The 24,810-nt window shown below is 37.2% G+C and overlaps 1 protein-coding gene across 1 annotated transcript in view; it reads right to left on the bottom strand.

Annotated features, from left to right (window-relative positions):
* Window positions 1-24,810, bottom strand: part of TMTC2 (transmembrane O-mannosyltransferase targeting cadherins 2) — a 234,432-nt gene that overhangs the window by 124,935 nt on the left and 84,687 nt on the right. Inside the window, exon 2 of the mRNA XM_071423340.1 lies at window positions 10,775-11,345. Within this exon, the coding sequence (XP_071279441.1) occupies window positions 10,775-11,345 (571 nt within the window). The remainder of the gene's footprint in view (window positions 1-10,774; window positions 11,346-24,810) is intronic.

Here is a 24,810-nt window from a genome sequence, read left to right on the forward strand (position 1 = left end):
CAGGCAGATTAACAGTGAAGAAGCTACACTGACACCCCTATCTTCAGAATTTCACCTAATGATGCCAGGAGTAATTATCAGAGCACAGAGGAGCCATCTGGGTATTTCAGAGCCTTGGAGACTAACCTGAGAGCACAAAGACACATCAACCCTTTTCATTTCAGTGTGACCACAGACTGCTGACAACGTGCCATACCATGAGCAGGGCAGTGCCAAGGCAGAAATGGTTATTTAATAGGATCTACAGCTAAGATAGTACCAGATGTATTGTGGTCTATGCTGGAGTGCAAACAATTTTCTGGTCTGAAAATTTAAAAAAGCCCACCTTTTTTAAATCCATTTAAGTTGTATTTAGAAACCACATCTTCAAAATACATCAACACAGACCTATCAAACCAATAATTAAATAGAAATAGATATTAATTGTGCTTGGTCTTCTTTTCTTGTTTTGTTTTGCTTTTTCAAAATATTTGGGTTACATATAGTACCTAAAGTGTAACTGCAAGTAAGAAGTAGGAATTATAGATATCAAGTAATCTGCCACAACTGCAGCCAGGACATAGTTTTATCTGAAAGTATCCTAACATCGAGTAAGAAGCACAGTTTTGAGCAAGTAAGGAATTTTTCTTTCATTTTTTCAAACTTCATTATTAGAGATGAACTCCTGATAAGATTTATTCTACATATTTGCAAAACACAAAGCAAATTAAAACTTTCCAAAGTTTACCTCCAGATTATTAACACTTCTTATTTTGAAAGGCCTGAGATGACAATAGCACTAACTTATTTTGACTACAAGGTGTCCTGACAAAGAGAGGGCTCATAAAAACTTAAGTCAAATTCTAAAACTAGCAGATATGTACCATCTGGACAGCCTCAAATTTTGTGCACTAGTATCAGTCTAGTATGATGCAGCCAAGGGCCCTACTCACTAACCTTGCCTTTAAATCCATTTTTGCAGTCTGTACCAAGGTCCCTAAAGTTAGCCAGCTTTTACAGAAGCTGACTAAAAAAATTAATTGTACTCTTCCAAGCAAAAATGTCACTACCAGAACAAAGATATATGGAGGGGGTGTGGTTGGGGGTTTTTTGTTTGTTTTGAGGGAATTTTTTAATTTTGTTGTTTGGGGAGATTTTTTTCTTTTCTAGCTTAGTGGGGATGGTTGGTTTGGTATGGTATTGTATGTGTGTGAATCAGTAAGAGATCAGAGGACATGCAACATGCAAAGAAAGCAAGGTAAAAACACATATTATGCAGGTACCTTCTAGCTGAAAGGTGTTTTGAACTGGAAGAAAGATACATAGTTGGGTAATTTTTGTTCTGGAAGAAATCATCCTTGGGATTTTCTTTAAAACGAAACAGGATTTCATATTCATGGAACCTGGTATCTTTCAATCCATATTCTCAACCAGAATTACCCATGAACTGTCATGTTCTTGGCTAACAGCTCAGATCAGAAGAGGTAAAAATGCAGTTGCTTAAACAAAGAAACAAAGAAAAAAATCACTCCACAAGATCGCTAATGCTGATTTTCCACAGATTTCAAATTACAAACAGCCAAAAATGCTATACATTAAATAGTCCAAAGAAACAAGAATTAAAGTTATAAAATAGGCATTTCTTCTGCTTTAAAACTTGTGAGAGCTATTTTGTGGTGATGTTTTGCTACTTTTAATAACATTTTAAAGAGTAAAGTTTCCAAGTACAGAGATAGACGTATAATAAACATATAGTTTAGGAATAAACCATAATCCCAAAATCCCTACTAAATGAACATTCCTATTGCTGCAATCTCCATTGTACTCTACAGCAATACAAGCTGCCCAGGATACTTTTAAAACATGCAGACTAAAACATGCAAAAAAATTTATCCATAAACCCCAAAGTCCAGTTTTCTGGGACAGGAAGAATTTAGAGACTCAGTACAATTCTACCCCCTCTTTTCCCTTGCTTCCTCATTGCCTTTATTAATTCAGTATGTCACTACACTCACTTTAAAGACTTTGTTGCTATGGGAATTTATTTCCATATTTTATTGTCAATGAGAAAAACAAGATTTTGCTGATTAAATGTCACAGAAGCTCTGACTTTTGTACAACCTAATCAAATCTACAGCCTTAAAAAAATCTGTGTATGTGTTTGAAAGTCTTACAGTTCTGATCATAAAAAGGTACATATGTTCTACCTGGCATTTAAATGCCAAGTACAAAAATTCTCTCTCCCTTCCCCCAAAACCTTCTGGATAATTTTTAACATAATTTCCACATTCACCCTTTCAATTAGTTTCCTAGAAACTCAAGAATAAAACACATTTTGTTTTCCCTTTCTCCCAATGAGGACTACACATAGTATCAAGAGATTCTTCCCTTTTGTAAGTGACATTCAAGGTTAGTGAGGCTGGAAATTTACCTTGCAGCAACTGACCCATAAAGACAGCTACAAAATTGCAAGCATGGGTTCCTTCCCTCCCCACACTTAATCTATACTGCAGGTGGAAAAAAAATACATGCAAGAGGTACAAAATATTGTTCAGTTCCTCCAATAAATATGCCAAAAAGTGTTTGCTATCTTCTATCACTGGCTGCTTCCACTGTAAATCTCATACACTTGTACTTCCCCCCTTTTTAATATTGTAACTGTCTACATAAGTTAATGTTTAGAGCCACTCACTAAGAAAAAGCATGTAGGTAATCATTAAATCATTACAATTTAAATAAAACTGAGCATAAGCCAGAAAGTTCAAAATTAAACCTAACATCAGAAAAATTCTCCCTTGTGACTCAGGTTTTGTGTATGGTTCTGTCCCTTCAAAGGAAGTTCTCTCAGGTTCGGAAGCAGAGCTCGTGCTGATGTACCAGGAATGGCTTTCTCTTGGGCAGGACTCTAGGAACATAACTGAAAATGCAGCTCTATAGAATAAAGTTGGGCAATGCTGTCAGAGGACTACAGTGCTGAAACTTAGATGACCACAGTTAAGATGCTCAAAGAGTCAGGAGCCTGACCTTCACACACTCAGCAGCCTTATCCTTCCCCAGGGTGCTGTAACAAACTGGAAGTCAGAACTCAGAGCATCCAGAAGCTGCACCTACTCCCTAATCTATCTGATTCTGCTTGAGGATATACTTCCAGGTTTTTCCTCTTTTGACACTATGACTGTATGCCCTGACTTCTGGGAGTAAGAGGTTTAGCTTGCTATTTACCTGTGATTGACCAAGTGCAATGGGTTCATTAGGTAAAGCTTGCCAAGAGCTACAAGCATTCCACACTTCATCAAACCAGGACACTTAGGTGTCTAAACATGACATGACATTAAGAGTCCAATCTAAAGTACTAATGATTGAACACACAGGCACAGGTATAAACTTTCTGTGCAGCATTTAACAAACACGGTCCATACCTGAGGAACACAACCATGAATGTTTTAACCATGGCACTAAACCAGGTTTAAGCAGAAAGGCAGAATTCCTGAGGCAAATCTGCACAAAAGGAATTACACCAGGAAATGTTTAACTCATTAAAATACCACTGAGCTTTAGCACTGGAAGGTGTTTTTCCCATTCTGTGGCCAGTACCTGGTCAACTGACCCATGGGAGAAGCAGAGCCAGAGGGGAAAGGAACACAGCTTTCTAGCTAGTGAACAAATGGAAAACTGAAGACTGGCCAAAGCTACGTATATTTTTTTATCCCCCAAAGTTTGCAGAAACCCAAGTCCCCTTATCACAGCATAATATACATTTCAGTATTAAGCACTGACTAACCATACCAAAAAGCATGAAATTTAACTGTTCTTTAATACTGCTGTCTTAAACAGGAATGTTTTCAGCTTCTGGGAAAACAGCTTTACTGAGTTTCTTTAATTAAGGAGCTAACTAGTCACTAAGATGAAGAAAAACCTACATGTATAATAATGCCTAATATTCTGAAACTCAGTTATTAGACAATATGATAAGCTTGGTGCTTCCAATTGATTCCTTAAATATCATGAAAACATTAAAAGTTAAGAGAGTAACATTTTCTGATTTGTATTATTTGCAAAGATTTTGTAGAGTCAAAAGTAGTGAGCCCCTCAATACCCTGTAATTAAAAACCACCATGAAAAAGTGATGCTGTTGATGTCAGTAATTGGCATGTAACCTCAGAACGAAAAATAAGTGCTAACAAAAACTTTGCAAAGCCTGTGGAAACTTTCTTACCTTGTCCCTCTTAATGAGATCCCTTTTAAGCCAGGGAGAATGTGCTGGTTTTGTCTGGGATAGAGTTAATTTTCTTCATAGTAGTTAGAATGGGGCTTATTTTGGATTTGTGCTGGAAACAGTGTTGATGTCACAGGGATGTTTTAGCTATTGCTGAGCAGTGCTCACACAGCATCAAGCCTCTTTCTACCCCTCACACTGCCCCAGCAGAGAGGAGCTCTGAGGGGGCATAGCCAGGACAGCTGATCACTGGGATGTTTCAGACATAAGGCATCATGTTCAACATTTAAAGCTATGGGAAGAAGCAGAAAGGGGCAGATATGCAGAGTGATGGTGTCTGTCTTCCCAAGGGCAGTGCATGATAGAGCCCTGCCCTCCTGGATGTGGCTGACCACCTTCCTGCCCATGGAACCAGTCAATGAATTCCTTGCTTTGTTTGCACACACAGCTTTGGCTTTACCTGTCAAACTTTACCTTTATCTCAGTCTCTGAGTTTTCCCTTTCCTCAGCCTAAGGGGAGGGAGTGAGCAAGCAGCTGTGTGGGGCTGAGGTTAAACCACAACAGGGAAGAATGGAGCACCACAACATACTTTGTATGCTACCATGCAGTATAATCTCATGCAGGACTGAAGACAGTAACAAACTTTCTCTGACAAACTAACCTCTCTGGTAAATTGAAGGTTCTCCACAGTTCCTGTAAATATGAAAAGCCATCTCTCTTTTTTATTTACTTATTTATTAAAGAAGACTTTGCCTTTTTCATTCTTCTAGAGAAGCATTCTCAAATACAGGCTCCTAAATATAACTGTAGACTTCAGGTGGATAGATAAAAGTAATGGGGATTCCAGTGAATTATATTTTAATATTAAAATATAATCTGTATTATGCCAGTGTCAGTGACTTCAGCAAGACATCTTATGATTTTTCATTTTTCACAAGATACAACTCTGATAAATTTGCCTTAAGATGCTGTATTTCTGTCATATGTGATCTGTTTCAGTGGTTTAAATCACCCCATGAAAATATTTTCAGGAAACAACAGCTATTTATACATATTGATGTCCAATTCAGTACCACTCCACTGACATCACAGGGACCTGCAGGAGATCAATATCTCTGAGAAGATAGTGGAGGCCAATCTTGCTTTTCTTATTTCAGGATCAAATAGAAAAGCAGCAAGGAGCTGTGGGAACTACAGGAAACAGCAGTATTAGCTACTTGAAATTATCAAGGGAGAAGTAAACTGGAAAAAGCTTATTTTTTCTAGGAAATATCTGGTAGGGGGAGTGATGTTCAAGACCACACAGGCCTCATGCTGTGCCATCCAGCAGAGGGAAGAGAAAAGCATCAGGCTGGCTCATCCCCAAATATGAGCAATGTATGCACAGGCACATTCATCTCACTGTTTTCAGCATTTTGTACAGCCCTAAAGCTGACAGGAAAATTAACCCCCAGCTGACTACTGCAGAAAGAGAGATGCTAGGGATAAAGAGGGCCCCAGCTGGCAATGGAGCCCCCAATCTCTTCCAGAGTTCTTGAAATGCTAAGGGTTACCCAGCCCACAAATGCAATCTGTAACAGCTCAGTGCACTTGAATATGTGACTCTTGTTAGGCAAAATGAACCCTGTGAAAGGTCAAGACATGTTTTGAAGCTGTAAGTTATTTATTATTTTTAACTGGAATAAAAGCAGTCTCTATGAAAAGCATATTTACTATATCTGAGTCCAAGGATGAAGTCTGTCCTGCAAGGGAGTAGCTACTGCCCTAACAGTCTAAAAACTGTAAATACTATACTTCAAAGACATGGAGACAAGACTGGACCATGCTCACCCAAAAGAGAAATAACTTACAAAATAATAGGTTTCCAATCACTTGTGCCAAAATATCAAGACCTCTGGGTAAGTTCAGCATAATAAATTCCTTAGGTGGTGGAAAATGAGCAGAAAATAAACCATTGAGTCGGATTTTAAATAACAATGAAACATTACTGCAAAACAGCATAACTTGCAAATGGAGAAGAGATGAGCAATAAGCAACACTGACTACTACATTACAAAGGCTTCAGAGCTCCTCAGAAGAGAAGAATAAAACTGCAAATTTAAATCAAGAGCAGCATTTTGTTTTGACATTGCTTTTCAAAGCACAATAGTTCTAAAAGTAGCAACTTCAAAGACTAAAGAATGCAGAAAGTGGCCTACTTGAAGTTTAGAGTGCTCTCAAAAATCAGTAGCTTTATCTAATGCCCAGCAGCATATCATCCACAACTAAGACCATTCCAAGGCCATAAAAAAAAAAGCAGAGTTTTATAAAACATGGTTTGGTGGTTGACCATGTCATCCATGGAGGCCCCAGGTTTACATCATTACCTTAAATAAAATATAGGCCTCCAATAAAATTGCCTTTTACAAAACCAATACTGTTATAATAGCACAGGAGGCTAGATAATGCATCCTTCAATCCAATTTGTGGTTCATGTTAAGCTATAGACAACAATAACTAATTCCACATGTGAGACAGACCTCCTGGAGGGAGATTTTAATCAAAAATGTGATGGGAAAAGATACATTTCCTTATTTTGGTATAACAAACTCCCCGTACTAACAATATGTTGATCTGGTAAAATGTTACTGTATTTTAGCAGTGCAACATTAGTAGAAGTTACATCTGGTTTAGTTATTTCTGTACTGCAGTTTGTATACATCAGCCACAGAGCAATAAATACTTTATCATTACCATTATATTAAAAATGAGCTTTTAATGCATTTGCCCATCTTTTTAACTGCTAATGTTATTTGGATCCACTCATGCTTTAAAAAAACCAACAAAACAACCAAGCAAACAAAAGAAAATCTAAAAAACCCACAAGACGAAAAAAGAGCAGCACAACAGGGTTTGTATTAGCTTTGTACTATTAATTGGACAGAAGACTGTTGATTAATGCTTCTGCACTCAAGCTGAATATTATAAGTACAAAACAATTAAGCCTCTTGATTTGCACATTTTCTGTAATAACAAACTTGATCACAGTTCTCTCCCATATTTAAGCTCCCCCTCCCAGTCCTGTGGTTTAACTTGCACAACACCAGCTGCTGACAGGTACAATCTCTGATACCTATCACACCTGACAACTCAATCAATCTGCATACCTGCTGTGCAACTTACAGTGGAAATTACTCAAGGTCTAGAATCCTGAAAAATGAAAAAAAAATTAACTTACTTCCACAATGAATGCTTCACCCCAGTAGAACAACTCTCAATTACTCTCATTTCAGACAACTCATTTATGATTGCAATAAATACAATTCCATCAAAATCTTCTGACTCAAAGACAGTGAATACCTTCTTGTCAGTCAATCAGAATAAAACAGAGCTAACCAAATGAAATGGAGTCCAGACTGACAACTTTTCCAGCCAGAGTGAGAGCATCACAGGCAGACAGGAATACAAGACCTGGCAGCAGAAAAAAATCAGCAGCCAAGTTCTACTGAAATAACCAATACACAGATGACAGAGAAAAGAGTTGGATCGTTTAGTAAGTGTCTACAATATAAATTTTTAAGATGCCTCAAGAATAGCTTCTAATTAAGGGTTAGCATTAATCTGCTCAGCTGGTCCAGCTTTGCAGCTACCTTGTTAAGAAGCCCTGCCAGTCTACTCAAATTACACTGGGATGTTTTCATGTTCTCAATGTGACAAATCAGGGTGCACATGATAACTGGCTTGTGTAGTAGCCATCATTTTTTACCATAGGATATTTGGCCAAAGATAAGAACACACTGAAAAAAAAATAGGCTGGTCACACAATACACCATATCCTACCATCTGCTGGAGCATTCTTCAAGTTGCTTGTACCAGTTCATACTTTACTGAGCATCATGAAGATGGGCAGTAGTTTCACTATTCCTTAAACACAAATAATTGTGTCCCAGTTTCCCCAGTGGTATATTCTAGAAAATGTCATAATTTTCAAAGTTGAAAGCCATAGTCTGGCATCACACAATCCCAGGTCCTTAACTAGCCACTCCTCCAAATCTGTCTCTCTCCACCCCTTGTTTCTGTGCCCATGCTGCATTTTTCCTCTCACTGCTAGTCAGTACAGCTATTTGTAGGGCAATGACAAGGACTGAATATAACTGAACTGATCCAGCTTTAAAGTAACTCCTAAGAGAAGTATCTGGGATATTTGGGGTGAGAGGTGTGGTGCTCAAAGGTTATTTTTTTTTACCTGCATTCCTGCATTCCCTCTCAGTTCAGTTTGCAGCACGGCCTAGGAAACAGCCATATCAGCTCAGCTGGACAGGGCTGAGCTAAAGGTTAGGCAGACTGAAATGGATAGGAACCTTTCTACTGTTCCATTACAAAGCATTCAGTTACTGCTTACTTAGGTTGTACAGGCTTGAGCTAACCAACTTTTAAATTATTTTCTTTTCTTCCTTGGCTCCATTCTACACTTTTGCCCTCCATCACACTGCAAAAGACTACAACTTTTTCCTTGACTGACTTTTTTGATGTCTTTTTTTTTTCCTTTCTCCTGAAGTTGCCTTCTCCCAGTATTACACTAGGGAAACATGAAGAACAAATTCCAGAACAGGCACGTGGACACAATTCTTTCTAATTTTTTCAGGCTGAGCAGCACACAGCCTGAACATGTGTGCAAGAAACATGCAGCCTAGTAATAGTAGAAATATTCATATTTTCATTCAATGTGGTCTCTCCGCATAAAACTGTCTCCAGCAAAAATCAAATCTACACAAAGGTCTGTAATCTACAAAATTCAGAATTACTATTTCTAGCATTATAGATGAAAAAATAAATTCTTAAAGACAACAGCTTTCTGTCCAAGGCAACTCTGATACTGGGTGCAAAAAAAACCGTCAAGCCAGGCATCCAAATTTAGGGTTCCACACCTAGGAAGAGAGACCTTGTGTTCAAAAAGTTAGGATGTGGAAGCTTGGATTTCACCTGCATCATTCAGAGTTAGGATGTGGAAGCTTCACCTGCATCATTCTGGTCTCTTCTGGACCAATTTTACTCTGGCCTTGGTGTGGAAAAGGAGGAAAAAGGTGAGAACAAGCTTTTCTCAATTAAAAGTCCATCAGAAACATCTGCAAAGATTTTGGATTTGAGCAATGAGTGTTTAACAAGAAAAACTTTATTGATGTTCAGAATTTTCTGTCATATGAATGTTTTTATGACTATTTAATTCCATAGGATAGGGTAACACTTGAGTTATGAACTAAACTCCTTGAAGCACTTGAAAAAGTCTCATCTTTGTGCTTTTCAGTATAAAGCCTGCTGCTGCAGATGTACATTAAGGAAAAAATAAATGGAACAACTTAATCAGTTTCCTCTTGGTTTCTGTTCAGTGTTAGATGCACAATGTACCATACAGTATTTGGCTACTGACATTCAGAGGTCTTACATATGTCATTATACATGAGTAAAAAATCCCAAGTTTGTGTGTATATATATACAAAATTATTCTTTTCCATTTTTCAGAAAATAGCATAATAACTAAGTTAATACCTTAGAGCAGTTTAAAAGGAAACGACAAGTGACCAGGTGTTTTAACTACTTTCCTTTTATATTACAGCTATGTAGTCTGTACAAACAGAAATTAGCACTGCTTTATCAAAAACTACAATTTCCTTTCAATTCATTTGGAAAAGAAAATTTTCAAATCAAGGTGTTTGAGATAAGCAAAGCAATGAAACAAAATACATTTTTGTAATCTACATCTCACTGAAAAATTTGACAACACATGTCCAAATGAAACACTGTTGTCCTTTTGTCAAGATAGTATTTTTCTGAAAGACAGTAATTTCACTGAAAAGAAAATTATGTATACTCAGCTTACTCATTTGCACAGCAAATGCTGTAAAGGACTCTTGATTTTAACTGGGGTTTCTGGGTACCACTAAAATACCCACAGTTTTTTGAGTGGGAAGCTAGGGGATTTGGTGACTTTTTTTGTTTGCTTATTTTACTTGTTTGTTCTGGGGAAGAAGTTAAAAAATTGGAAATACTTATTTTATTAAGGTAATAATACTAGGTGAAGAAAAATATGTGTCAAAGGCATGCACCAAGTCCTATGCATCTCTGTTAAACTAGAACAATAAGAGTTTTATCTTTGCCTCAGGGAGCAAAGCTGATGATATCAGCTGCCGAACTTGCACGCCTGACCAAACTAAGCTGAGTTTGCAAGATACAAGAGGATAAGAGCACGAATGAATTCTTTGCAAAAGGCAGTCAGATATCCAGTGTTTGGCTCAGATATCCAGTGCTTGACAGCAAACAGAATGAGGGAGCTGTAAGGAAAGTAATTGAAAGTAAGGAAAGTAATTGAAAAAACCCATCCCCAGCATTGAGTAATAGCAATGGCTAATAACACATTGTTTAAACAAAATGTAAAAAGACCACACTAAAGCTCTTGAAATGTTCTTTCAGCATTAAACATCTGAGCTTATTTCTGGGAGTCAACTAAACTACTAAGAATTACTGTGTACTCAAAAGGACATTTAGCACCTGTTAAGCGGTGAATGGTGCCTCACAAATAGCTTACTGCAAAGAAGACTCACCTTGTATAAAGCAGAAATGATCTGATGCATTTTCAGTCGATGAAACACAAAGATATCGTACACGGCTGAAATGGCCAGAACAGTCACTCCTTGCTCCTTCCACAGCATGCTGCATCCTGCACACAGCCCTGCTCCCAAGATCCAGCCCCAAGTACTTGGTGAGGAGCCTCTGGTAGAGCAGTGCTTCACGTAACACATGAGGGAAAGCAGAAAGAAGAGGCAGGCTCCAATGTCTGCCCTCCCTACAATCCCTGCTACGGCTTCCGTGTGGATGGGATGAGATGCAAACAGCAGGCCCGCTATCAAGGTCCAGTACCCATCGCCAAAGAGAATCCTGGAGAAGTTTGTGAAAAGGCCAGTGACTGCAGCATGTAAGAGGACATTTACAAGGTGGTAGCCCCATGGGTCCATTCCCCCAACAGCATGGTTAATGCGGAAGGAAAGTGTGCAGAGAGGTCTGTAGGACTTGTGGCTCCCACTGTGAGTAAGCAGTGTCCCCCAAAAGTCATTGTAGAAGATATGGATCCACGGCGTCTCGGGTAAAAGGTCCTGGTTTGTCTTGATAGCTCGACTACAAAAGACAAATAAAAACTTCATTTTAACACTAGAAAATGGCTACAAATGAAAAGGCTGTGAAAATGCAATCACACTGCTACATGAAAAAAATGACATTGCTTTGGTGCTGCTTCAATTCAAGTTTTGAATTTTAACAGGAGGTGTTAAAAATTACATATCTATTGACTTCCTTCAAGAGCAAAATTTCCATATAAATCAGCTTTTAAAACATTAGAAACAGACATTACACTCTTTCTGTTAAATTAAAACACCCTTCAGTGACATTCTTCTGAGTCTAACCCAGGAGTAATCAGTTAAGATTTGATGAGTTATAATTAAAATGTAAAAGAAATATGAAAATCTTGCAAACGTTATTGTTGAAACAATGGATCTTCCAGTATATCAGAAATAAAACCCCAACTGTCCTTTTATACCGAAATTTTAATTTAGATTTTGGAATGGATTTTGCTAACATAGCTAAACAATAAATATAGAAGTTGTTAGGAGTGAGCAATTTTCTGCTTCTGGACAGGGCCTTGTATAATTGTTTATGCATATTTTGACTTACAACATTTTCTGCAACACCTTGCTGAAGAAAGACAGCAGAATATTTCACATATGAAAATACACTTTTCAAACTGCTTGTATTTACAATTGATGGAAAAAAAAAATTACATTGTATTAGCTTATGAACTCAAGTCTGTCAGCTTGATTTAAAAAAAAAATGCTGCAGCTTTCAGCATCTATGCTTACAACCACACTGGCAAGAACTCATGCCAGCCATTAGCAGTCTCCAAGTTTAATTCGTTACTGTAAAAATCTGTCTCCCATAGTGTTCGTACAAATCCAAAGATTTGCATTTAAATTTATGCAGTGGGAGAAGGTGTGAGACCTGCTTAGTGCAAAGAGATGACTAGAATTTAATTAGTTACTTGTATTTAAGCAATTATTTAAAGATGCATTGTTGTTACTACAGAGCTTAACTCATTTAACATTTATTTTATTAGGGTAATTAAGAATCCAGCCAACTCAAGACTCTCCTATTCAAAAAACCAAAGAGAGATGATTTTTATCTCATTCTCTCTTCAAAACCCCTATCTGCCTTACCAATAAATACCCTCATATAGTTAATAATTTTTCAATTCAGACGAGGAAGGGAAAAAAAGGTGTGAAACTCAAGCCCACATTTAAAATGCATGACTAATTCATATTCCAATACTCCTGTCACATTCTCCATTTCCTTAGAACCTGTGAGCAAATCCCCCCCCCCCTTTTTTTTTTTTTGTGGTATTCATTTCAGGAATGTTGTCTTGTTCTGGGATGAAAAATGCTCAAAATTGATATCCTGCACCACAGAACCTCCATGCAAATACTCCAAATACCACACAGCTCAGCATTTCCATTGTCCAGAGCATCCTGCTGTAATGCTTTCAGACATGCTTCCTCTCAGCATGTCCTTTTATCTCTGAGCCCATAGAGGTCATAGAGAGGTCAGCTTAAATCCTTTAAAGATATGATGATGCTTTTAAGAATATTTTAAAATTTTCATTTTGAATTCTGCTTATGCAGTGTATCGGGTTGCCTGTATTTGTTTTCCCAACCCCACACACATTTTTCTCATTTTAGGCGAGTCACAAAAGAACACTGGAGGAAAACAAGATTGTTGTTTCCACATTATTTATCTTGTCCTTCTGTGTTGTCCTTTCTTGAAACCTAATTCCTCTGTTTGTGATTTCCATTTGTAGTATAACTCTCAGAACCACTATCAGAAACCTAGGAATTTGGCAAAAATAAAGCAGGTGTCAGGCAAGACAGAGTCCTTTCCTTGAGGAAAAATATACTAGACAACAGGCTCCCAAAGGGTAAGAATGGCTATCAGATGTCAGGATTTAGAGTTGAAACCCTGAACTGCAAAAGTATTTTTTCTTGAGGAAACAATAAAAAAGTAAGTGGCAACAACATTGCCAGCACAACCACCCTCCCCCGAGGCAAAGCATTCTTCTACAAAGAGCCCAGACAGTTCCCAGGTTGTTCCCAGGAAATGGTAGCTTTTAGTATTTATTTTGCCTTCTCACTAAGGTGATAGTTTTCATGCAGCAGACACTCATATCGAACTCATCCCCACCAAAAGTAAACTGTTTGTATCATAAAGAAACCTAGTGTACATTCCAAAGGCATTAATTCAGTCAAATCTTATTCACAGCTTTAGCAACAAATTTCATGCATCCTTGATCCTTTTCCATTTAGACCTGTCCATATTAAAAATTAAAACAAAGAAATATACAATGAAAGAAGTCATGCACACAACAAAAAAAATCAAAAGGAAGCCCTGAAGATACAGTATTGATCAAACTGTATTTGGGTACAGATTTCAGCATGCAGTTCTAGAATACTCCTAGTTTCTTGCACATGTAAATGCTACAGATTCCTTTACCTGCCCATCTGCATGAAGAATGCAGAAGCTGACAGTTCCACCTTACTCAGTGTTTAGTCACATCAAATTCTGTATTTTCTATTGATCAAAATTTTAAATAAAGTTAGAATTTGTTTCTGTATGATTTCCCTATGGTTCCAAGGGCATTAATGAGCCTTGACAGCCTGATCCCCTTCCCGAGGTTCCCACACCCTGCCCACATTCCCAGGACCTCATGTCAGGTCTCCAAAGCTTTCCCTGATACTGCCCAGGACCCCATGTGAGTCTCCCAAGGCCATCAGCCCCTGCCCCAGGGACACCTCAGCAGGGCCAGTCTTCAGCTCCCCAGGCCCTGACTTGGGTCTTGCTGAGCTGAACCTGTATCCCAGCCTGTCCTTGTCCCTAGGGAAGTGCCCAATGCTCAGGACTTGGGCTGCCCTGGCTCCTAGCTGTGGCAAGGCTCTGTTTTTTCCCTAGTTACTGAATCACCAAGCCATTTACCCTGCTTAGTCTCCAGTTCCAGCAGAAATTCTGAAACCAACACCTCCTCACACTCTGGTAGCAGTGCCAGCTTGTCTCCAGTAAAGCCTCCTGCGCTAACAGCCACCCTCACTCTCTGCAGATAGAAAATTAAATTAATTGCTGGCTCTGGAAGAGACTCTGGGATAAAGGAAATTACAAAACGCTGTATTAGCCTTGCTTCCAGCTTCACTTACAGTTTACCTTGAGGTTATGTCCCACAAATTAGTCCAATTTCACTAATGGGCATAAGAGAAGCAACTCATCATTCTTTGCCAGAGCTGCAAACTCTGCTCTCGCTAAAAGGCAGCAGGTCACCTGAGAAAGTCTTTTCTCAAAATTCCAACACAAGTGACATTTTACTTCCAAGTAGCCTCTGAACACGGCTGCACACTCAGGCAGGGAACTTGCTTTCTTCAATTTGAAATGCCTGCCCATTTCACACATCCCTGGAGAATGGGCTATCTTATTCAGTATACAACAAATGGACATGCTGGGGGCAGGGGGAAGGTAAGAATTAGACTCAGTTATCAGTTCTTCAGAAACAGAAAGCTGAAGAAAGAAAGAAATTGTAAAGACAAAATCATCATTTCTAATCCTTGAAATAATGCTTCTGCCTCCTGCCATAAATCACATAATTGCCACAGGTCAGTACACACCTTGAGCACAACTCACTGAGCTTTTATTCATCAAACCTAAAAATGCCAGAGATACATTCACATGTGCACATATACATGCATACGCACACAAAAAAGTTCCAGATGTTTTCAAAATTATATATGTCCTAAACTTCTGTGCTGGTGTTAAACTGATCCAGGTGTTAACACTAGGGTAAAAAAACAGATGTGACATTCTAAAGTGATTTAACGAGTTAAGCCTTATATTCAGCTTCAATATTGCTAATGGTCCCCATATGCTGAAAATTACCATCAGCATTTGAAGTAGACAACATATTTTAAAGGAAAACGAAAATTCCCAACTGTGCATGCAGGAAGCCATTGACCAGACATCTCTCACATAAAATAGATAGTCAGTGATGGACTGGCAACATTGAACATGGAGGTTCATCATTGTTTTTCCTCAGTCATTTTTAAACAGTATTAATTTAGTGTTTTTTTCTTGAATAGCAATGGGAAAATACCCTAGGGTATTTTTACAGTGGATATTAATGAAACACCCTGAGGATACTTTCAAGACTATATGTTACTTATATAGACAACAAGATTGAAAACATAGCCAAGAGCCTACTTGCTTGAGTACAAACAGCTTCACAACCCCAAAACATACAGCAGCCAAGTAAATCCTGCAGACTGCTTACAGGTTGTTAGGCAGGTGGTGGTCAGAAAGCAGGGAAGTAGAGCTTGTCATACTTGCCTGCAAACTACTATATATATATATATATATATATACACACACACATACATTGTCTGTATTGACAGGATAAAGTAAAAGTCAGAAAATACTACTTAATATGCAGAGATGTCTTAAGAAAGTAATAACCTTAAGTACATGAAAACACATTCATCTAAATGTTTAATTATAGCCTCTAGAGAACTATTTGCCATTCTGGTAGAATTCTGGTGACAATTATGTCTGACATGTTGTGTATTAAAGTTCATCTTTCTCAGTTGTTAAAGTGGAATTTACCTTCAAATCCAGCAGGTAGGAAAGTTTTACCCATGCCACCTCACCAAAAAAAAAAAAAATAAAAAGGCCCACCACAAATGACAACAAAAGAACCCTACCCACTAAATAAAGAACACCCAAAAATAAAACCCCAAACCACAAACCTCTATAGTGTATATCACCTAGGAACACCTGCAGGAGACCAAAACCTGTGCATCCTCTAAGTTGCAGCTTTTGGTTTGTCTTAAGAAAAATTGTTCTTAGGTGAATCTGTAAGGAAAAATCTAATAATTCAGGTGTTTTCAGAAAGGAAATACTTGGCAACTAGCTAAGTGACATATAGGATCCTGAGGTGCTAGCTGGCTTGGAGAATGGGTCTGTACATACAGATTGATGGAAACACCTAGGGTCAAGTAATATTTTAAACAAATTAAAGGAAAACATAACATCACAAAAGGGAAATTAGCCTACTAGAACTTTGTATCTAGTTTATTTCTGCCAATAATAATTTTCTAATTGTATAGAAAGAGCTCAACTCAGAGTTCAAACACTGAAGACAACATATAGTTTTAAAATAATTTTCCCATCTTATGTAATTACTAGTGAAAGCTATTAACTCTATACAGAGTTAGTACAGGATCCCTGGAAAATATATGATTATATTAATTCTGTATTTTGGACTGTGAAAGTAATTCTACAGCCAACTTCAGTTTAGTACCAGAACAAACAGGAGCTACAAGTAACAGGTCTGTAAATACTGTTTTATTTGTAAAACTTTATTGGATGAGACTTTCCTGAATTAGATATAAACAGAGTGGAAAGATGGATGAGTGAGACAACTGTAACTATACCCTTAGATGATTGCAATCACTGCCAAAAACAAAGACACAAAAATACTAAAGAAAACAAAACAGTAAAATCACAAGGAAAACCAGTAAGAACACAAAGGTTATAGTCTTATACTACAGTATAAAGACACACAAACTTTTAAAGATTTTTCTGTACTGCACTATGTCTTTTAAAGAAATTGATCTTTTAAAATAAGCGGTAACTTGTCCCTTGTTTATTTCCACCAATGACTTTATCTGCTGTGGTTTGACTTTGTCTGCCAGTGACTGGCTATGATCCAGCAGCCCATCAGCTGAACACTTCTAGAATTCATAATTTTGCAATTAAAGATGTAGGATCTTATTCAAAAGTAGGAAGTGGTGGCAATGCTTACATATAATACTGAATGCTATTAGGAATTGCTTTAACTACACTGAAGCATGCTGCATCTATTGATTCTCTCATTGACTGAGAGGGCTTTGAAATCTTTATGTAACTAGAAGTTCAAAACATTTTGGTTACAAGAAGGTCGAGATGGCCTTAAAATTTTTGGCCTATAAATATTTTAAAAGCTAACTGTAAAGGTTTTGATCTCTTCTCCATTGTATAAGACTTTCCATTTCTATGTATATCCTCCCATGGGGAAAGAATATGGCCTTAATATTAATCCTAAATGCACCGCATTCCCCTCAGTTTAAGATTTAGCCTGACATAACAAAAACTAAAAGATGGACTATGTGAAATTTGAAACCCTAATTAATTCCAACTGCCTGGTATTGTATTATTTGATTATTCATGCACAGATTTAAAAAAAACACAATGGAGGGAAATGAAAGAAGTAATTAATACCTTCATATGCTGAACATTTGGACACCATCAGTGTCCTCTTCAGAGGAAGCTGATAAAAACATAAGGAGAAGAACAGCTCCTGTCTTTGCCTCTGCTCCCTGAGTTTCTTCACCACAGCATGTACCATAGGTCTGGGAAAAGATACTTTCATTCCTACATTGGAAATGCTTCCTGCTATTCTCACAGCTATTTTATAAGCTAGCTTCACTCCCAACTACACCCTGCAACACAAAATGTCTAATTGTCTTCTTCTGAAACTTCAAGACACTTTGCTTTTACCTCATAAATATTCTTTCAAATATACATCTGAAGCTGTTCTTTAAAACATTCTTCTGTGCCAAACAACTGCCTGGCAATAATTCACAATTTATTTATTTTATATATGTATGTAATGTCAGCTTCTGAAGCATGGTTAGAATTCATAGCTGGAACCCCTACTGCCTTTTCAAATCTATTTTAGATTATAAAAGTGGGCCCAGCAGGCCTTATTGGATTTACTGTTCTGCAGTACAATATGGCACCACATTATTTCTCTTCCTCACTTCCCACTGAAAAAATTAAACATAAATAATTTTTGCCACTCATGACAGTAAAAGGATAGATATTTAAAGGCTTGAGATTTTAGCAATTAGAGTAAAAATGTTGATTTTCTTATCCAAATTAAGAGTATGGATATCAAAGTACTTTTTTGACAGGTCACCTTCTGAATATAGATAAAACCCTTCCAAGACACACACAAATTTATGCCATTATCTGAAAATAAGAGACATACATACTGTAGCAGTATAAAAAAGAGTTTATCAGTCATAGAACAGTCCAATGACTATTCACTTTTCTGGGTTTTTTTCAGTATGAGGCACACTGTGGAGAAAATTAAGTTAAGCAATTTAACTTCAGAAAAACTATTTTTTTTCCACATTTAATCTATTTTTGTTAGTGCATTTTCAGGAAGTTTGAGGAGATTGTACAGAATTGTGCCTAAGCCCATGACTCCTACGCACTCTAAATTTAAAGCCTGAAAAAATTTTTAGGTTCTAATTTTGATTTTTATTTTTAGGTAAGCATTGAAGAGAATAACCAGGAACACGTTGCCATACAAATAAAGAAATAATAAGTTGAGGAAAAACCACTGAACCACAAGACAACACAGAGACACTCTCCTTTTCTTATTTTTTGAAGGGGATGAAGGATAAAGAAATGCAACAGGGTTTTAGTGCGTAAGTTTCCTTCTTCAAGTCTTTTATTTTAGCAGTAAAACAACCCTTCATTAACAAGGCCTGATCTAAACTTAGTTTTACTTGTTTAACTGAAAAATATTATTCAAAATCTCATCAGTGAAAACAATTTGGTGCATGCATATCCACACAGAGGTCAATTTAACCTTCATGCTGTCTTTAGAACTCATATTGAAGAAATATCCATATTGGTGGAGAGGGGGAAAAAACTCAATCACAAAGAAACCCAGCTATCCCTTACCATGTTCATGTTATTCACTGTAAGAACCAAGTGATTCAGAGAACAGTCAGAGCCACCTTGACTTAAATTATGCACAGATTTGCAAGTCTGGACTGTGCCACACTAAAACTATGAGACACGTGCTGGTTCAAAATGATCACATCACCAAGAAGTCTCCTCTTCCCTCCCTCCAGCCCCACTATAGGATACCTAAATGCATCAAACTAAAATTCTGACACACATCAATTGTACACCCTGTATCACCTTTCCTACCCAAAGGGTATCATGTTCGCAAATTTGTGGGGTGGGTTGTTTGGGTTTGGGGTTTATTTTAATAATACTGTATAGAATAAGCATTTTCCATTTAGGTTAATCTGTTTTGGTATCTTGCAAATACTGATGCTGAAGCTTTAAAAGGCTATTTTGTATGGCAAGAAACTAGAACTCTTGCATATTTTTTCTTGCAGTATTGTCCATTTTTAGTATAACAGCCCTCACAAGCTACCCATTTATGTACATAAAAGATTGCCCACAAATTTATTAGCACACTATAAAAGGTACCATTTTTAGACAGCAACCTCTGCTTAGAATCTTTTTTTCCTGAAATCAGTCTGATCTAAGAAACCACACACCACTTGTCTTTCAAGTCACTACTATCTTCCTAGTCTAGTTTATCAACTTGCCTGACATGCAAGTAATGATGATTGTAGTCATAGTGCCATTTCCAAGGCAGATATAAAATAATAATGAGGGCCAGGGAATCCTCCCTGAGGATTACCAAAATTTATTCTGTGTCAGCTACAAAGCCTAGCTACACTATCATGAACCATGAGATGTACTGCCATTTCAGTGAAATAGTCTTGAGGAAACACAAAAAGCAAAGCAAGTTTAACTTGATGGAAAAAGCAGCAAGAAATGTTAAACATATAGCTGAGGCTTACATTTCTCTGTGATGATAGTTTACTCACCAGTGAATCAACCAAAATATTTCAAGTACCTTCTTAGAGGATTCCAAATTTTTTAAAAAAATGCAGTACCTTTCCTTCCCAGATGCCTATTAATCAAAATTCCTACATAATATATAGAGGGCCTAAAATCTGCCTAGAAAGCATTTGTGATGGAGTCAGACTTTACCTTCAGCCTTTGCCACAGACACATCAGACAAATTCCTGTAAGCATTTTTATAATTTTATATTTTTAGCAGGGAAAAAAGGAACTTGCTAGAGACTTATGTCGAAACCAATTTCTATGAAAACCAAATTCCCACAAAAAAGTAAAACAACCCAGATAATTAAAACCAATATTTGTTCATGGGAAGATGTGTAATGACTTCTAGTGAATAGAGAGACTGTTCAGCATAGTCCTGAAACAGGCTCCCCAGGAAAGTGTTGAAGTCACCATCCATGGAAGTAATAAATAAATAAGTAGACGTGGCGGCACTCTGTGGAAAGGTTTAGCAGGCATGGTGAAATTTCACCAAAGGTTGAACTTGATGATCTTGGAGATCTTTTTAAACCTTAATGATTCTATGAATGAACTACATTTTTTCTACTCTTCAGCATCTTTACAGAGGGCACTGTGGGATGCCCTTCAAAAATGTACTTTAACAGAGCAGATGGCACCCACTCATTTGGAAAGTGTGAATCTTACTGAAAAAGGCTGAAATTACTTTTACTGATTTGTTTCACCTTTGTGCCCCAATAGTTTATAGAGATGCAGGGATTCACAAGAGTAAAACAAGTTTTGTGGCATGCCATAGCAACTGTGAAACACTAGAAATTGAAATCATAGCAATGTTTAAAATCAATTATATTTTCTCTGAATTGCTTGGTTAGAGCACCCAGATAGCAAGCAACAGTTTGGGAGCGACATCAAGATAACTAATCACAGTTATTTTGAAATAAAAATGTGCTTTACAGTTACCATTATATGCAAGTTTTTATCAAGCATACTCTCAAGGATTTTACTGGATGCAGTCAAAGACTGAGGTAAAAAAGCAGAAAATGACAAATGAGTTGAAATATGTTATCAGAACACATAGGATTTCTACTATATTAGTTCACATTGGTATTGGAATAACCTGCACTTTATGTCACTGAAACCAGTAGGTTTTACAATCAACTGCAATTGGCACAAGCTTTTATAGCCTTTCTCTACACTTTTTAAACTTACAAGCACAAAAAACAAAACAACCAAACCCCATTCCTTTCTATGTTTTAGAACAGCAATCAGGAGGCAGGCAGTTAGCAAGAAGGATCTCAGACAGCAATTCAGGCAAACTGAAGCCATTACCTGAATCACAAAACTGATCAACCTTCCTTGACAATAAAACTAGAGCTAAGTCAAGCTGAACTACAAAAGCAGGAAGCTTTTAACTGAAACATCCCAGATTTTCAAGTCTCTCTATTTCTATGCTAGCCAAGCACTTGCACTCCTCTCCACTAGTGATTTCTGTGCTTTAGGGTTTTTTTTTTTTTTTCCTCCAAGCAGCTTTATGTCACCAGCCATTCTATAAATGAAGGTCTGAAGATCTTCTGGAAGATCAAAACAATATTTAACTGCTAGGCTTAACTGCCCACTCTAACATTAAAGTACAACCACCCCTGACAGCAGCACAACAGAGGACTGCATTTTTTCCTGGCAGATGAGAGAAACCCAAGTGCCACAAAACATTATGGTTTTTCATAACACTGGCCTGTAGACAATGACAGCTCTAAGTTCTGCCTAGAGAGACCCACAGAGGAAAGCTGATCACACACAAAGGTTTATGAAAGCTTTAAAAAAAGTAAGTGGTTTGTTTCTTTCAGTAGTCTTCATTAAAAAAAAAATGGTCCATGAGACTAAAATTCATGCAGCATTTTATCACAAGAGAAATTGTACGTTATCTTTCAAACTCCCAGCACTGCCAAAGAACAGTAATAATTTTGCTCCTCTTGCCAAAGCAGGAAGACTGCTTGAGATCACAATAAAAAGAAATTCCAAACATGGGGGGGAAACCACAGGTAGATTAAGAGAAAAACATGCAACTCAGTGCAATGAAGCTGACCCAAATGAATCAAAGACCAGGCTGCCTTGGAAAGGTCAGTAGGCACTTTCAGATTTCAAAAAGAAAAAAAACCTAAAACGTCTTGCATTTGTTGACAAGGCAACAAATATAACAACAAATATTCAACAAATATTCTCTTCAAGTATCTTCTATCCATATGTGAGAAGACAAGAAATGCAGAATTTCATCTTGGAGAGAAGTAGCTTCAAATTCACATGTCAGAGCTTGAAGTGAGATTCTTTTCTGCTAGGGCATGAAGACATAGGATATGATATATAATGCTGTATGGTATTATTTGATATATGAAACACATGCTTTATGTACCATTTTAGAAAGAGCAATGGTCCATTTGAATCTTTACATAAACTAAGCAAATACTATTTCCTACAAAGCTAGGGGAAGATTACCTCTTCAGAGTTCAGGAGCCGTATATACTCTCTTCCCTAGCACTGTAAGTCACTGAAAGTTTAATGAAGAAAATTATAGTTTGCTAGGCCATATAAAACACCAGGATGTAGAATTTCTGTATAATAAAATCAACCTAGAATAGTATAAGGAATAAGCAGTTTCTGCTCTACCAGACATGCTTCTCTTTCTGGGTCTCTGCATTGATCTGCTGCAAAATAATCAGGAATTCATGATTTATTTCTTACCACAGAAAATTAGTTGTTTGGAATAATACAGTGCTGTGTATGCATCATAAATTTCCCAAGTTCCTCACATGCTGTGGTACACAGAAAGAAACTGAGAAATTAATTATGACATAGCCAATAAATAATTACAGCTATGCAACCCATTTGTACCATCCACTAAGACAAAGTGGCAGCAAAGGTCTATGAAGATTTCCGTGTAGGCTGCCATGTTCTTTTAAGGAAATCTGAAGAAATACTGAGACAGTAGGATATTGCTATCCAACTATTTTAGAAAAAATTACCTGGATGATGAACATAATCAGCCATAAACACCTTATTCAAATCAACTTCATTGCCCCTTATAGTTCCTTCTTCATCTTAGTCTTTTAGGAGAAAAGCATGTAGAAATTTTTGTGGAACAGAGGTAGCTTCTGGCTCATAAGAGGCACTGGGAGTCCATAGGAAACCCAAAAGCTCACCATCATGTTTTCAAACTCACTGGAAGATGCAAGTCCCACCCCTGCAGCAATCTAACTGGGAACTGCAGCAGTGCTGAATATGAGCCTTATTTCAATTAAGACATTCAATTTAAATCCCAACCTTACAGTGAATGCTTAACATCAACTTCTAAGAAAGATAAAACAGTCTTTCTAGAGACACAAGCAGCTGTTAATTTAATATTACAGGGCAACAAAACAGGTGAAAGTTTTTAATTAAACAGCCCTTCTGTAGGCTGATATTCTGCAATTTCATGTATAAATCAAGCCAGGTGACTTATTTCGAGTAAGTCTGAAAATAATAAAATTGGTTTCAATGACCTCAGAGATACATATGCTTATTTGTGGTTATGCCCCAGGCAACCCTGAAATCAGCCATTCCATTAAGTCAGAAGCATGGCACAAAGCCAAGCTTCTGTAAGAGTTAAAGGTCTTGCACATACTTTCTTTGTATGTTTATTTGAATAGAATGGTGACTTTGGGTTTTGGGCCACCCATCACTTATAGACCTCCCATAACATTTAAAGGAGCTGAATCAACTGGATCTTAGCATATACCAGTTATCCCTGGGACACTAGCTCTTTTAACATGATGCAAAATAATTGAAAATTGATGCAACAGGGAAAAACATCAAAACAGAGTTTATCTGGAGATATTTTAATGTGTATATTCCTCTACAGATTAGTCAGGCAACGTTTTGGGAATGGTTTAATTACAATAGTAGAATAAAGAACCTAAATGCCCTTACACAGCCAAAAGAAATACACAAACACAATAAAACAAGAAATAATGGTGATAATTATCACAAAACAAAGGAAGCAATTCAGGTCACCATACTGGGTTTTTTTGGGGTCTTTTGGGTTTGTTTTTTTGATTGGGTTTTCGGGTATTTTAATAAATAAAATAAACTCTTTTTTTCCCTTTCTTCTCCTGAGTCACGAAAAGAAGCTGCAAGAGCTAACTCATATTATCAGGACCCCACAATGATGTGGGAAAATCAGAAACAAATTAATATTTGAACATTCACAAATAACAGTAGTCTTAGGGGCACCCTACTAACTGAAGAAACATGCAATCATTTTCTCATTCTGGGCTCCAGAGCCCCCAAGGCAATCATGAATTACTTTTTCATTCAAATATTTTGGCAATTTTTAATTAAGGGAGTTCTCATAGTACAAGACAATATCAGAATAGAATATCTTATTTAACCCTTTACAGCTGAGGTCTCTCAAATAAGAGAAACCCACAAGGAAAAAAAGCTACGTCAAATGATGAGCAGGAAGAAAGATGCCTCACACTTGTTATCTTTACACATAACAAAAGCTATACTTACTGCTCTGTTTTCTTGATGGTGATACCACTATGTACTATAAAAAGTACCTCTCAAAGACAACAAGTGTCACATTGACCCAAATAAAGAGAATGAAGTTTTTAGTACTTCCTAACAGCAGTCATCCTTATCCATTCTAAAATACATGCCCCATGTCTATATTTCAGACTGTAAAGAAAAGTCATCTAACAAAAGAAAGCAGCACGAAAAATGTACTAAAATAGGACAAAATTGTGAGGATTCTTTTCTTTGAACAGGCACCATAATAAAGGTTGGCAGGTACCAA

Source organism: Agelaius tricolor, unplaced genomic scaffold (genome assembly GCF_023055355.1).
Source record: "Agelaius tricolor isolate 1412-34295 unplaced genomic scaffold, bAgeTri1.0.p SCAF_3, whole genome shotgun sequence".
Taxonomy (NCBI): Eukaryota; Metazoa; Chordata; class Aves; order Passeriformes; family Icteridae; genus Agelaius; species Agelaius tricolor.